Source organism: Stylophora pistillata, chromosome 13 (assembly GCF_964205215.1).
Source record: "Stylophora pistillata chromosome 13, jaStyPist1.2, whole genome shotgun sequence".
NCBI lineage: Eukaryota > Metazoa > Cnidaria > Anthozoa > Scleractinia > Pocilloporidae > Stylophora > Stylophora pistillata.
Window position 1 is genome coordinate 705665 of NC_142531.1, and position 14220 is coordinate 719884.

General features: G+C 37.8%; 2 protein-coding genes and 1 long non-coding RNA gene across 5 annotated transcripts; 1 reads left to right on the top strand and 2 right to left on the bottom strand.

Annotated features, from left to right (window-relative positions):
* Nucleotides 1–830: 830 nt before the first annotated feature.
* LOC111336964 (neurexin-1) lies at nucleotides 831–11226 on the bottom strand. The gene is made up of 5 exons (XM_088742978.1): nucleotides 8888–11226; nucleotides 5874–6097; nucleotides 4540–5062; nucleotides 3613–3842; nucleotides 831–2934 (listed from the first exon to the last, which is right to left on the bottom strand). The coding sequence occupies exons 1-5, from the start codon at nucleotides 9436–9438 to the stop codon at nucleotides 2657–2659; spliced, it is 1806 nt and encodes a 601-aa protein (XP_088599104.1). The 5' UTR covers nucleotides 9439–11226; the 3' UTR covers nucleotides 831–2656.
* Nucleotides 4968–14176, top strand: LOC148717206 (uncharacterized). Of its 3 annotated transcripts, none has more exons than XR_015994588.1 (4): nucleotides 4968–5107; nucleotides 5622–5787; nucleotides 7235–7463; nucleotides 13740–14176. It is a non-coding gene; the product is annotated as an uncharacterized LOC148717206 (long non-coding RNA). The 3 variants fall into 3 exon arrangements; XR_015994587.1 differs by having other exon boundaries at nucleotides 5062–5787; nucleotides 13740–13868; nucleotides 14009–14176; XR_015994586.1 differs by having other exon boundaries at nucleotides 5062–5787.
* On the bottom strand, nucleotides 10477–12913 carry LOC111336965 (uncharacterized). The gene is made up of 2 exons (XM_022943153.2): nucleotides 12266–12913; nucleotides 10477–11939 (listed from the first exon to the last, which is right to left on the bottom strand). Exons 1-2 carry the CDS (start codon nucleotides 12799–12801, stop codon nucleotides 11240–11242), a joined length of 1236 nt encoding a protein of 411 aa, XP_022798888.2. The 5' UTR covers nucleotides 12802–12913; the 3' UTR covers nucleotides 10477–11239.
* Nucleotides 14177–14220: the final 44 nt, after the last annotated feature.

Here is a 14220-nt window from a genome sequence, read left to right on the forward strand (position 1 = left end):
AGAGACCATCTCGACAAGCTCTCTTGTTCACTGAGAATAAATTAGCTAAACAGGAATATGTAGTTCGACTCATGGTGTCAGTTCCCAAATGTGTACATGGAGACATGTCACTCAAATTAACGGAAAATGACACTCTTTTAAACGTTGAAATATTGATGTTTGAGAGTATTTGCGTTGTCCGTTTGAAGTTTTATCATTTCCTTTCATTCGCTCAGTGTTCTGTGGATAGCTTGAACGATTTAACTTGCACATAGAGGCACGGGTTTGACGCAATATTTTCTGCAAGTTTCCTTTTCCTTTGTTCACAAAGACTAATAATTGACAAGTCTTTCAGAATTGTGCTTGACATTATAATTCTCATCAATTTTGTCCACTAATATCCTGCAAGGGTAACAAGGAAGAGAAAGTGTCGTGAGAGGTACGCAGTTCATGAGAATAAGAGTAAAGGCTACGGTTCTTATGCTTCAGCGGAGAAGTTTTCACCAAGTTTTTATTTAACAGTTGCTTGGCTCTGTTTTGTTTTTTTATTTTTTTGTTTTTCACATCGAAGCGCGAACTGCAATCATTATTGATAGTATTTGATTTACAAAAAGTGAGTGCCTCTACTATTGAAAGATTTAAATTATGGTCTTCTTCTCTCATCACTAATCACCTCATGAAGGTTTTTGCAAATAAAAATTGAAAAACATATTAAGAAGAAATGAAAATGTCTATTCTCATGTTTTATACTCGATCAACTGCCTGAGGTAAAAAATACACAAAGAAGAATTATCAAAAATAATTAAGGCTTTGGTTAGTGTAACCATTTTTAATTTTTTCCCTATTTTCTCCGATCATTTGTGTTTATCTGATATGAAACCATCGTCAAAAGCTTTTGTCTCTAATTGGGTTACTTATGGGAACCTTAACTGCTTTTACATACTGCTTTTACATACTGCTTTTACATACTGCTTTTACATACTGCTTTTACATACTGCTTTTACATACTGCTTTTACCTACTGCTTTTACATACTGCTTTTACATACTGCTTTTACATACTGCTTTTACATACTGCTTTTACATACTGCTTTTACATACTGCTTTTACGTACTGCTTTTACATACTGCTTTTACGTACTGCTTTTACATACTTTTTTTTTTTTAATGCATATTACCAGACAGAAGGTTACACTGAATCGTACGACTAATCGTTTTCATGTTATGATAGAATAAACTCATAACTCTTTACCTCACATCCTGTTTCCTTGCATTTGAATGTAAATATTTTATCTTTTGCGTCGGCAACATCATTCGAGTTCCAAAACTTATCTAGTCAGTTTCAATGGCCTTTCTTTATCACCCTTAACGACTGAGAACATGACAACTTGCGAGGGACTGGTTTCGAGAGCGAAGCGTGAGGGACGGCGGGAAGACAAACATATGCGTATCCTTCTACCTTTGCGCGCCCATAGTCTTTTAAAGTAGAGAGAAGACTTTGTACGCCGCAGGTGCTGTGGCATTAATTGAAAAAGAGATGACTGCCAAAAGCATGACGAATCTCCATTTTTTGTGAGAGAGGAACTTATTGTTATCATCATCATCATCATTATTATTATTATTATTATCATTACTGTTATTCTTTTTAATAAAATTCGTAAAAGAGATTTAATTGCGAGTTGACGGAGAAGTAAAACTCAATTAGTCCAGACTGAAATGAAAGTTTTTATTTCAGTAAAACTGTAGGTCATTAGCACTAAATTTTCGCTCAAAGTTCTCGAGTCACATGCCACATACAGCAGCAGCAGTACCACTGATGATCTCTCAGTGTTCTTGTCAACGATCAATATATATATCGCGAACACAGTTCGATTTAGGATTGAGAGTGATTCCGTGATCAGGCAGTCAGCTTTTTTTTGACTTTGAGTTCTCACTGAATTTAGCTGAATTTTTTATCTAAACATTCATTTTTTTTGCTAACAGCGTCAGGAGGGTCGTAGCGAGCAGTGGAAGGACGTTTATTTGTTGAAAACAAGCTTCTTATAGAGAATACGTAGGACCCAGTCCACTGGTTGCGTAAAACCGCGGTTTATACCTCGTGTAAATAACCGTCCCTTAGTAATTATTAATTGATCCCCACAGTTCACGTTTCCTGCGAAAAACTTTGGTTATTTTAAATACAGATGACAGAATAACTCTTTAAATAAAACCAATAACATGAGTCATTCACTACTTAAATAAAACCAATAACATGAGTCATTCACTACTTAAATTTGATCAAACTTTTCCGATGAAAATTTAAATGCAGACAAAGAATGCGAAATGCGGACAAAATGGCACAGATTTCGGACTAAATAAACCGTTTGACAAAATCATTTAGAATGCTTTTCTTTTGTTTGCCTTTTTTCCTCTTTTACATCTCACAGAATCTGTAGTTAACTTCTTGCACGGAGTAACGAGAACTTGTGAAAATTTCCAAAGTGGTTCAAATTGGTAGTACCATGCTGAAAAGTTCTGTTGTCTCAACTTCTGAAAGCTAGATAATATCAAGTGTTAATACGGTTATTTTAAACTTCTGCTACCTCCCCGCCTGCTGATCTACTCTCAATTATATCTACAGACTTGAGACTAGAGATTCCTCCGCGACTCCAGCTGTCAGAGGAGTAGAAACTGGATGCAATCAGGCTACATCATTGCGCATGAGTAAAGCTGCAACGTAAAGAAGAAGGCAGACCGGCGGGGAAACGAGCAGAGGTGAAACTGCATTCTGAGCCTTTTTGCTTTTGCCCACTGTTACTCCTTTGGGGCTTTCATCTGGATCATTCACATTATTGTTATCTTCATTGCTTTCACGTACATCTCCACCGCTACTGACGTTATTGTCATCGTCACTGGTGTTGTTTTTCTGTCCGGTGATATCTGTTCCATTGAAAACTGTTCTGTTCACATATGAAGATCCTGTCGAATTGATATACTTTTTCAACTTTTGATGCGTTATTAATATGATGGTGTTGTTATTAAAAAAGTTGATTTTGAAGATCAGGGTGGGTGGTAAAAAGCAAAATTGGTTTATTTCATATAAGTGATTATGTTTATGCTGCTTGGGACAAGGCAATCTACTTAATGTGTTCTCAACAGTTATCAGTGACGAATTCGTCTCAGCAACCTCTACATCGACCACCCTTCTCTTAATGATGATGAAGGTGAAAAGTCAAATCAATGCAACAGTCACACAAAGTCATACAAAATACAAAGGAATGAAGTCAAGAAAAAGACAGAGGGTCTGTGATAGAAGACCACTTTGTTGCGGTTTTCGGCCACGTGCATGCACCGTCATGAACAGAACTGCCTGGACTGGATGTGTAGCTTATTTTGTATTAGAGATTCACCTTAATTAACGAAAGGCCATAAATATCTGGAGTTAAATTGTAGGTTGAAGATATTTTGGCTATCACAGCTGTCTTATGCAGGCCGGCTAGCAGGGCATAGCTTCCCAAAGGTGGTGACAGATTTGAAAGATTTTGTGGTTTAAAAATTTACAACTTTCTCAAAAATATGATGAATACAAACAACAAGGCATTTCAAGAGGATCATGTAATCGGAAAGAAAACATTATGTGTCGTGAGTGAATTTTACCTTTTTGTTCACAAAAGCGACCATAGTACCCAGTTTTCTCACAATCACATTCGGCCCGGACCACCAGGTCAACACACCGTCCCCCATTTTGACACATGTTCTGTTCTGCATTTGAACACGTCTCACCGCTGCAGTTTTTAGAAATGCCTTCATACCGCAAGAGCCTAGCATTCCGAAATCGCTTAGCCTCGGTACTATATCTTACGAGAGCAATACATCCTTGAAACCAGCTGAAATCAGGGAGAAAGAAATTAATATCTCAAGTTTTTTTTTCTCTCTTTTTTTTTCCTTTTACCTGAAACAGCAGGAAAATTTTATCTAAAAAAGAGGATAATATATTATTTCTCCAGCGGAGAGAAAACTCGGTATATTTTTATTTGTTAATCTTGGGTTAAACGCAAGTTGCGGCTATTCTCTATCAATTATATATTTATAACATCGTGACTTTTTCCATTCAAAACGACATCAAGAAATTTTAAAAATCTTTTGTTTACAATATTAAACAAAATCTGGGGAAACAATTCTACAGCGTCAAATCATCAGCCAATTTTGATTGGCTGCCATGAAAATCAACTTGACCTTAAAATTTAACCCATTGATTGTTTCACTTTTGACGTCATTGGCTCGAAGCTGAAAATTAGTTTTATGAAGTTGAATAGGGTAAACAAACCACTCATCTATTACTTCGATCAAAATGTTATCAATTTTGATCTTGAATAATTATATGGCATTAAGTTGAAAATCACTCGCAATATTACTACTGAGTTAATTACTTTACCTGGGAATTGACTTAAAACAATAAATTACAAAATATTTTTAATCAGACTGCTATCAAAATGAATTGCAAATGATGTCTGCGAAGACATCACATTTCTCTTTATTTCGCACATCTCGCTATTTCACGCCTCACTCTTTCTCGTTTCTCACCTGTTTTCGTCGGTTACTTTTTGGAGAAGACCGATCAGGGACCATTCTTTAAAGACCTTACTTCCTTTGGAATCAAATAACGGAATTCCCCCTATGTAGAGAAAGTTGACTGCTTTGCCATCGAGCCCAGATAACTGTGGAGGTGCCATACAAGAGATCGTTTTTGCTGTGATATTATCGACGTTGAAATCGAGAAGTGAGCCAATTCTTGCAATTGTCACCAGATGCCAAGTATTGTCAGTAAAGTTTCGACGAATAGTTTGTTTCTCAGGCGAGCACTGATCGCCCCGGAGATAAAGCTGAACCTGGCCATCTTTGATCAAGGATATTTCAAGAAAATCATTGTTATCAGCGCCCTTCATTCTGTTATCCTGGTACAGGAGTATGGCAGGTTTACTTGCCCCTGTTTTAAAGTAGAACTGCAGCTCACTTCTTTTAGGCATAGCCCAACCTCTGAACTCTGCGAAAGACCAACCTGCACCTTCGTGGAAATGCAGCCCTGCTACGGAGTCGAGGAGAGCAACTAATAGGAATAATAGAGCAAATACCTTCATGACCACGTTTCAAAGTCAGTCATTAATTGATAGTTACAAATTTAATAGGGCGCCCAACTTGCTTCAGTCTCGAAATTTATGGAGAAACTTTTTCATCAAACTGGTATATGTCTCTTCTCACTGGCGAGATCAAGTGATCTGTAAGCAGTCAGTTTCTCCACACATTTACAGAGAAAATACAGGTTATTCAAACCGGGTGGAATGAAATATTAATGAACAGAAATTCAATCCGTTGATAAACCACATTTAAATTTACTTTCATTTGCTGATCGATGGGTCTACCTAGTGGTTACACTGCCAGATTGTAATCGAGTCATTATACTTACTCACATTTCAAATGCAATTCCCTTGACTTAAAATCATTAATTTCGTAATATAGAGCGCAATTCAAGATGTCAGTGTGACAAGAAGTGAAGAAGTCTGATTTCGATCCTTTCCTTTTATATTTTTTAAAAAAAAAGATCTCAGCTATTTCTCTACTGTCTCACGAAATAGTTCTGAATTCATTTCACCTATTTCTTGTTTTAGATGGACCTGCTCGTGGACTAATAACAAAAGAGAACAAAACTCTGAAAACAAAAGAGACTTGTCTCAACAGACCTTCAAAAAGATTCTAAACTTTAATGACAACTGCTTCGACCTCAAACAGATCAAAAACAACGGAGGGAAATCGAGAAAAGACCGCGTGCATGAGGTGAACTTTCCTCTACTTACTATCATTTAGTTATTTACATTTATGAATATATCTGTCAAGTTAACAAGTCAAGCTTAGTTTGTTACCCCGGGAGCAGTTTGGACCATTGAATCCAGTCTTGCTACAATCACATTCTCTCCTCACAATCTTGTTCACACATTTCCCGCCATTGTAGCATTTCCCTTCAAAACTGGGATCTTTGCAGGCATCACGACAACCTTCCACGGTGCGCTCGCTTTTCCAAAGACGAGCACGGCGTAACTTTTGGTCGCCTACAGCGAACTTCGGTGTTTTTATGCACCCTTCAAATCTTGGAAGAAAGCAATTCAAATTTGTTCAGATTCTTGTTAATCACTCAACTTTCTTTGTGCCATGTGCTTTTCATTATTTATCTTTTATGGGTCAGATGTTGTTTTGATCAATTTATCAACAACTGGATTTCTTTGTAAATGCCGCCATCAAGAGAGAAGGATGTCACCATGTTACCTTTTGGGTAGTTTGAATGCTTACTTTCCGCTAGCACCAAGCTTAATTCTGCACGCTTACAACATCTTCGTAAATAAGCTGATCAAGATTATAGGCACAACTTTAATATCATATTTCAAATAAATTTATTATTACTTTCCTTTTAATGTTTGGTTTCATGGTCAAAATTTCCACTCAAACTGAATTAATTTCTCGATCTCAGTTCTTTTCATCTATGTACTTAGCCTCTGACCTTGGCATGCAGGAAACTGATCCTCGTAAGGATATGTTTGGTAAATTTACTCTTGAAAAATCTTTCTAACTGTTCTTTTTGTTACCTCAAAGAATCTGTTAACTTATTTGATTAACAAAGATCCCACCCAGACCTTTTACTGTGACGTCAGGCAAACCATATTTTAAATACTATAAATAATGACTCACAACAGAGATTAGAAACAGACAGCAAGTTGGAGATGTTCGGGTTATCTTTACCGTGCTCAATAGAATGTTTGCTTTGTTTTGATTGAAGCTTTACCATCGGAGCAATAGTCAGTTAAATATCGAAAGAAATTGGTTTGTTTTTGGATTCGTGCTTCACTTTGCTCTGTGATTGGTCCGCAGTATGCATCTTCTTACTTTGAGGTTTCATTTACACGTTGAGATATTATTCTGATTGTTTTGATCAGTTTAGTTTTGGTTTTACGGCACTCAATCCAAAGCGCTCCCAAGCTAGCTACCCGATTACTTCTGATTGATCGCGCAACCACAGACTTATCACAATGCGCATGTTCACAACTTCGTCCTTGGTCGATTTTAAAACTTTACTGAAGAACAGGATTTACTCCGGAATTACCTCATGAATCACAAAGCAAAACTCTGTAAGAAGTCAACGAGAAGTCAGGATAAAAACATGTAAATGGCCTTTTTTACTCAAAAGATTTACCCCGATGAGATTATTTAAAAATGTGTCTTTGTGTTCCAGGTTTACTTCAAAGACTTTCATCAAGGAAGAATGTTGAATCACGCCGCCTCCCGGTTAGCTCATTTGGTTAGACCCCTGGACTGTTGTGCGGGAGGTCGAGGTCGATGGCTCAAGCCCCGGCCGGACCAACACTCAAGGTCTTAAAATAACTGAGGAAAATGCGCTACCTTTCTATAATATCAAGAAATGGATAGACATTCTAGTCTTCTCGGATAAGGACGAATAAACCGTAGGTCCCGTCTCCAGCAACTATTAATTAGTTAATTTGGTTAGGCAGGGGACGTTAAAGAACCCACTCACGAGATTACTGTGATGTGGTCTTGTCTGTTTACTGGGAATTGGGGGGGAGGGGGCATCTTCAAATAAGTTTCCTTTGATTGTTTGTAAACTACTGATGCAGTCCGGCTAAAGTCCCCCGAAAAGTGTTGTGATGCGCATTTGATCATATCCACATGTTAATTTGCGCAATATAAATATTGAATAATAATAATAATGATAATAATAATAATAATAATAATAATAATTATTATTATTATTATTATTATTATTATTATTATTATTATCACAACTGATGAATCGGTTGACACTTCGCTCAGCAGGTTGGCATCATTGTCACGCCGTGATCCTGCGAGAGGAACTTCTAACGATACAAAAAGTTTCAAGTATGTGTCGACCGAATGAAGAATGAATTTCGAAAGTTTATGATCAGTGAAATGCTTGAATATTTCTCAGGTTCTTAAAAAATAACGACAGTGCTATAGCTCTCGCTTTTGATGGATATGAGAGAGTTGTAACCAGCTTGGACCATCTCATATCTAATGCGCACTCATATCATAAATCAACAACTATGTTGTAGAAGGTGGTTCTAACATTCTAGTCTGTGAAGGAAACCTGAGAGGGTATGTGATCATTCGTATCACTGAGAGCTACCGTTTATCACGCTAAACATTGTGCTAATCTTGTTTTGCTGTGAGAGGTGGTTCTAAATTTAAGTTTGAAAATGCATCAGAGCGTGTTCATTGTGTGATCTGACCAATCATATTAAAACCAATGCGAAGTAGTTTCATGTGGCACACTTGGCTTTGTTGTACAGGATCTTGGTTCTCATCTAAAAGTCTGAGAATAATTTCCTGGACGATAACCGTGTGTTTGAAAGCTACTGAGCAGTGCCGGATTTATATTTCTGTATAGGGTATTTCTATGGTCTGGTTCTGTCACGAAATGCATATAGCGGTCACTCAATGAAAGAAAGCCGTTTGTGAACTCTTACATAATATTTTATATTATTTTTTCCCGTGATTGGAAAGACTGTTCCTCATTATTTTCAAAATGAGCTTGGTTTTTTTAATAGATGGTGGGAATAGGCCCAGTTGTGGTCAAAACATTTATAAAAACCTTTAAATTGACTTATGAATTTCGATACAAGGTCAGTGTATCATGCTAGGGGATTTAATACCCTCGCGCCTTGGATAACTTGCAATGCAGTTATCAATATGGTCTTACCAGGTCAAACTAAATTTGTTTTGATCTTACTAGAGTTGATCTTAGCAATGTACGTAAGAAATTTTCCTTAAGGCGTTTGCTTTAAATGATTCCTATAATATTATTTGCCTGTCTGGGTACCTGTTAATCCTTACTGGTTGACTGACTTACCCGCCAAATGACAAAGCAGTCGAGAAAGAATCGCGGAATCTCCATTTGATTTTGCCCCACTCATAGATCGGGAAGAAGCTCACAAAGAAAGGCCCGTATTTGTTGAAGTCAGTTTTTTTAAGTCCACGACAGAGATAGATTAATTCAAAGCTGTCCACTTCAATAGTCACTGATTCAGAAGTTCGTCGTAAAGTGAGTTTGTGCCATTTGAGGTCGGTGAATGAGCCGTTTATCAACCTTTGTTTTCCCGAGCAGTTGCCCATAGAAATACGAACTCTTAATAGCCCGTTTAACAGGAAAGCATCAATGAACTCTTGAACGCTACCGCCATCCATGTAAAACAGCATTCCGTGTGCTTTCGTCGTTTTGAAGCGGAAGACGATGGTGGAATTGTCCGTAAATTGTACTGATCTGTAAGCAGAGTAAGCAAACTTGCCGTACTTCCAGGTGTTGTTTGTTGAATGTCTTCGCTGCAAAAGTCCACCATGGACGGATTGTTGGCAGATGGTAATCGCCAAACACATCTGAACAGTGAGCCAGACTTTCAACATGTTAGCAATATTCGATTTCGGTTACAAACTGTTCCCCTCTTAATGTGTATCATTCACCGAGCACGGAGCAAACATTTATACACTTTTCTTTTATCCGATCTAAGGTCGGTAAATTTCGCTCTCGGGACTGAAAATAAAATTCCCGCAACCAGTTGTTTGCAGCTCTTCTCAAAAGCGATAAGGTTGCGGTTAGGGATGAATATTGAATTCAAATTACCTCTTATATTCTCGTGTATTGACAACTAAGGGAGGACGACATCCCACTACTGATTGACATTGATTTGAAAATAATTATTCAGATTATTGCCTTTATTTCTATTTCAAAGTCCGTAGTTTAACCTCGTTAATATTTTGTCATACAGAAAATTATCTTTTGAAAATTAAAAAAAATAAATGCTATTGCAAACTTATATGTAAGTTTAGACCATTTTGTAACACATCTTGTATTTCGAGTTATTTTTATGACATCATTAGGTCTCTTTAAACAAAATCTGTACCAATCTCCACTCAAGGAGTTCTGTTGAGCATTTTCGTCCATTTATTTGTTATTAGCTCCTTATGAGTGTCCCAAGATAGTAAGAAACTACATTGAAATCCAAAGTCTCCTTCAATTCACCCCCAAAAAGCTGTTTGCATTCGTAGAATCTAACAGATATTGGTTGAAATTGCAGACTGGAACTTTAAAACCACGCTACAATAGCTACTAAAGAGGTGCGAAATGATAAGTTTAAAAGTGCTCTTGATTATAGTTTTGAATCTTTTAGTCTCTTTCACTCTAAACGGAATAACATTAGCTAAAACAGCCTAATCTAGCCAAAAGAGTTTTTATACAGTGTTTAAAGAAATTGTGAAAAGTGTCAAAATGTTCTTGAAATCGACTCCTTTACGTGAGTGCAGAAAACTACCGAGTTTTCTTGTTGACAAAATGTGATACAAGGCTTTTCGCAAAATTTTATTTAAAGATACAATAACTGATATCATGAAGTGAGGAATGACTTCTGACCTTAAATTATGATAACTATTAACTAAATATTCTGCTTTGCCTTGTTTGTTTCCTTTATTGATTTTCAAGGTTTCACATTTTTGAATATCATAGAATTCGATTCTTTGATAATTTCACAGGTAGCAGAGGTCTTATCTTTGTTGAGTTATCAAGCAAGTTTCTCCTCGGTGTAGTTTTCACGGCGAGAAGAAGTTATTCCTAAAGGATCTGATATCAGACTACACCGACCGACAGAATTTTAAATTTTTTACATTTTTTTTTTTCCTTGCTCAATTGTCGTTCCTGACCAAGCCGGTGCTAACTTCAAATCTTTCAGCGATAGATTTCGTTCACACGCATCCGGGCCATAGGAAGTCGTCAGACACCTTCGCGTACGTTTCTAGTTCAGCGACATTAGTTTCAACCAGTGTTTTTGATTATCCAGAAAAACTGCTCCAGTTTATTTACATTATGGAATTACGTTCCACCATCTGGACAAGCGAAGGAAACATGCGTTTCAAACTGATTCATCTCATCCCTGATTGGCCACAAACTGATTCATCTCATCCCTGATTGGCCGCAAACTGATTCATCTCATCCCTGATTGGCCAATGAGAATCAGAATGTCTTTGGTGTTTGGGTTCATTCGAACCTGAAGACAATATCTTCGCTTAAATTATTTTTTCCAAGAATACGGTTACCTTCAAAATGTTCAGCTCCAATACTTTCCACTCCTTATTTAAGACCTCAGTAAAGTAAGTGAATCCATGATTTAAAAGCGATCAGACTGGCAGAGCTACCATACGAATTTTGAAGTATTCACTGGTTGAAAAGGCTACTCGCAACTGACATGGTCATTGCAAAGCGAATGAAGACCCATGATCCGAGAGTATGTAAAGCGCTATTCGTTTTTCCAACGAAGGCCGAGGTATTATCAGTAACAGAAGTGCCAAGAAGAACTCCCGCTGAGTTCGGGAACAGCACTGTTGACGGAAGCGAGCTTGCGTGAGTTGTGACAAGATGCTGGGAATGATTGAGTAGACCTGGAACAGAGTCCGAATGACGCACAACTGCTTTATCAACCTGTTGCCCTTCTACCTTAGGAGTGTCTTGCGTATGCGTCGTTGTTGACTGGAAACGGGTTCTGCTAGACCTCCAACCTATCTTAGATGAAGACGTGGCTTTCACAGTTTTGTGGCCTTTGGAATAAACAGTGGGCGTGATTTTACTAGAAAAGGCCAATGATATTGAGGGAGATAAAAGCGAAGGGCTAACTTTGGCTGAATCACTGAGATTCGCATTGGGAAAGGCTAAGGGACGTCTGCAGATCAATGCTTCGTTTCTGTATCCGGGACATTCGCATTCTCTCCTGTTTACGTCATCTATTGGATTACATTTCCTGCCCGAACTGCATTGACTCTGACAGTTGGCACCAGTCCATTCGCTTTGAAGTAGAACTAATGGCTTGGGACTGTGTTCATGTGTAGTTTGAGTCATATGACCAATGCAGCCCTGGAATCTGCGTAAATCAAAGTCATCAACAGGCGTTAAAGGTTTACAAACTTAACTAAGACCTTGAATGTAGCAGCATGACGTATTTTTAAGCACTAAATTATATTTTCATCGCCTCGTAAACCGCTTGGTGAAGTATTAATACTTTTAAGTTATGTATTTTTCATTAGCAATTTGACATCTCATTGCATTTCTTTCTTTGCCAAAGTTTTCTTGAAATTCTGCTGCCTTGAATTAAAAAAGTTATCAGTGATTTTAAATAGATCTGCCTCTTTTAGCTTATGTTAGAAATCTGCCCCGCACAGAATGATGTAATATCACCCACACACTTACTCGAATCCAATGGATTCGTAGACAATTCTTGGATTTGCCAGATCATTGAAACTGATATTCACTGGAATATTACCCACGTAGAGAGCTTTCCAGCTTTCTGATTCAGTGGCGGTATATTTGCAGGAAATATATTCCGTTTTACATCCATCCACTGTAAGGGTGACATTTTCCTCGTTTCCTCTTGTCAAGCGAACTCTATGCCAACGAGAATCAGAAAAGTTTCCGTTAACTGTCAGTTCTTTCGATTTCGGTGTGCAGTTGTTGAATCTTACCCGCGCGCGGAGCTTTCCTTTGACAAGGAATAAATCGAGGAAGTTTCGGGCGCCGTCATCTTGGTAAGCGAGAAAAGCAGTAGGCCTGTTAGTTTTGAAAAGGAATGATAGCTCTCCAGATATTCGCCACGCCTCGTATACCGCACAAGAAGTGTTTCCATTGTAGGACAAGAAGGCACTTTCACTGGGGTTTTCCGAAGAAATTTCTCCCTTGATTCCTTGTGCGAAAAAACCAAAAATTGTTAAGGAGACGCACAAGTACATCGTTCAGTTTTATGATGAAACGCTGTCGCAGTTTTCGCAAAACGCACGTGCTCAAGTTTGCAGCGTCTCTGCGAGAAAATGCCACGCTGTACGTTTAATAGTTGTAACCCAGAACTGCTGAAATGCAGCAGGACGATCTTTTTTATCTTTTCAAGCATGTCATAAATCAAAGATATTCGCTCAAAGTGCGATAAGATCAGAGTAATTATTGAACATACGAACTCATTAGCATTTTTGACTGAAAGACCCGTATACACAGTAAGTGAAAGTTGCACCATACGAAAAGTAAAAGATATGTCAAAAAATGAAAATGGGAAGTCTCTGAATTCAATTCTTTCAATCCTTAGAACGATTTTAAAGTGCCGAAGATTTCTTCTGGGAAATATCTCAACTTGAGTTCAAAATGAATAGAATTCTACGAAGTGTGATAATTTCAGTTTTTAAATTGCATGAATACATATTTATGCTTGTTCAGTCATTGTGGTTTGAAAGGAAAACTGTCCTGAAAAAATTTAATATCAGTTTACATTAGTCTTAAAATGAAAAGCGGTCCTTTATAGTTATAGAATGCCCTCCTCTGATGAAAACCTGAACTATGTTACTTCGAACTGACTTAAAACATTAAATGCGATGCGATATACACGAGTGAATGAGGATCATGAATCGTTAAAACGTACGCGCTTTGATTTTTTACAATCGACTTTTCCTAGTGATCTAGCCTCCAGCATTGATGACTGAGTGCTCTGCAATAACAATTTGCAGGAATGTATTTTGATCAAAGAGTCATTAATTTAGTTAATGAAAAACCCCCTGACTGGTTGGATAATTTGACCATACGTGCTTGTGGTTTTAAGTTCTTGTTTAGTTTCTCATTATTTATCCAAAAGGCAGAAACAAAGATGTATGAAAAGTTCTCATTTTCGACTAATTAATTTCAGAACAGAGCCAAGAGAAGAAGAAAAAGCCTGATTGAGTTTCGTTGGTGGGTCGAGGGAAGAGAAGGTTCGCATTACATTTGCGTGACTGCTGGTTGGATCATTTAGGCTGGCCATTGCCTGTTGAAGGCGGTAAGGTTATTCTTTTGTGAGCAATTCAGTCTAAATGGGGCTTCATTTAATCAATTCGTATTAGAGCAAACTCTTCGACTGAGAACTGGCCTTGTTGGGAAAACCAAGTACTAGTGAACTTAAATTTAATTTCTTGGCAGATACTTTTCACAGAAGCAGGTTCGTTTTGAAGTGTCCTAGAGCCTTGGTGTATTGCACGATCATAACATATTCTTGTGGCCACGACCGAGGCTCATGGTGCGCCTCATGGTCGCAATGTCGCTATTGATAAATTACCGGTAGTAAGTCTACGTTCCCCAAGTATTTCCACTCAGCTGTGGTCGGATTTGGCAGCTTATGCTTGGCCGCAGGT

Bases quoted from the DNA above. Each gene is read 5' to 3' on its own strand.
- LOC111336964 (XM_088742978.1), bottom strand. From the start codon at position 9,438: ATGTTGAAAGTCTGGCTCACTGTTCAGATGTGTTTGGCGATTACCATC. The intron at 3,843-4,539 runs GTGAGAAACGAG...CCCTGATTTCAG, and splicing joins AAAGTAACCGACGAAAACAG to CTGGTTTCAAGGATGTATTG. The intron at 2,935-3,612 runs GTAAAATTCACT...TCAATTCGACAG, and splicing joins TCGCTTTTGTGAACAAAAAG to GATCTTCATATGTGAACAGA.
- LOC111336965 (XM_022943153.2), bottom strand. From the start codon at position 12,801: ATGTACTTGTGCGTCTCCTTAACAATTTTTGGTTTTTTCGCACAAGGA. The intron at 11,940-12,265 runs GTAAGTGTGTGG...TGATTTACGCAG, and splicing joins TACGAATCCATTGGATTCGA to ATTCCAGGGCTGCATTGGTC.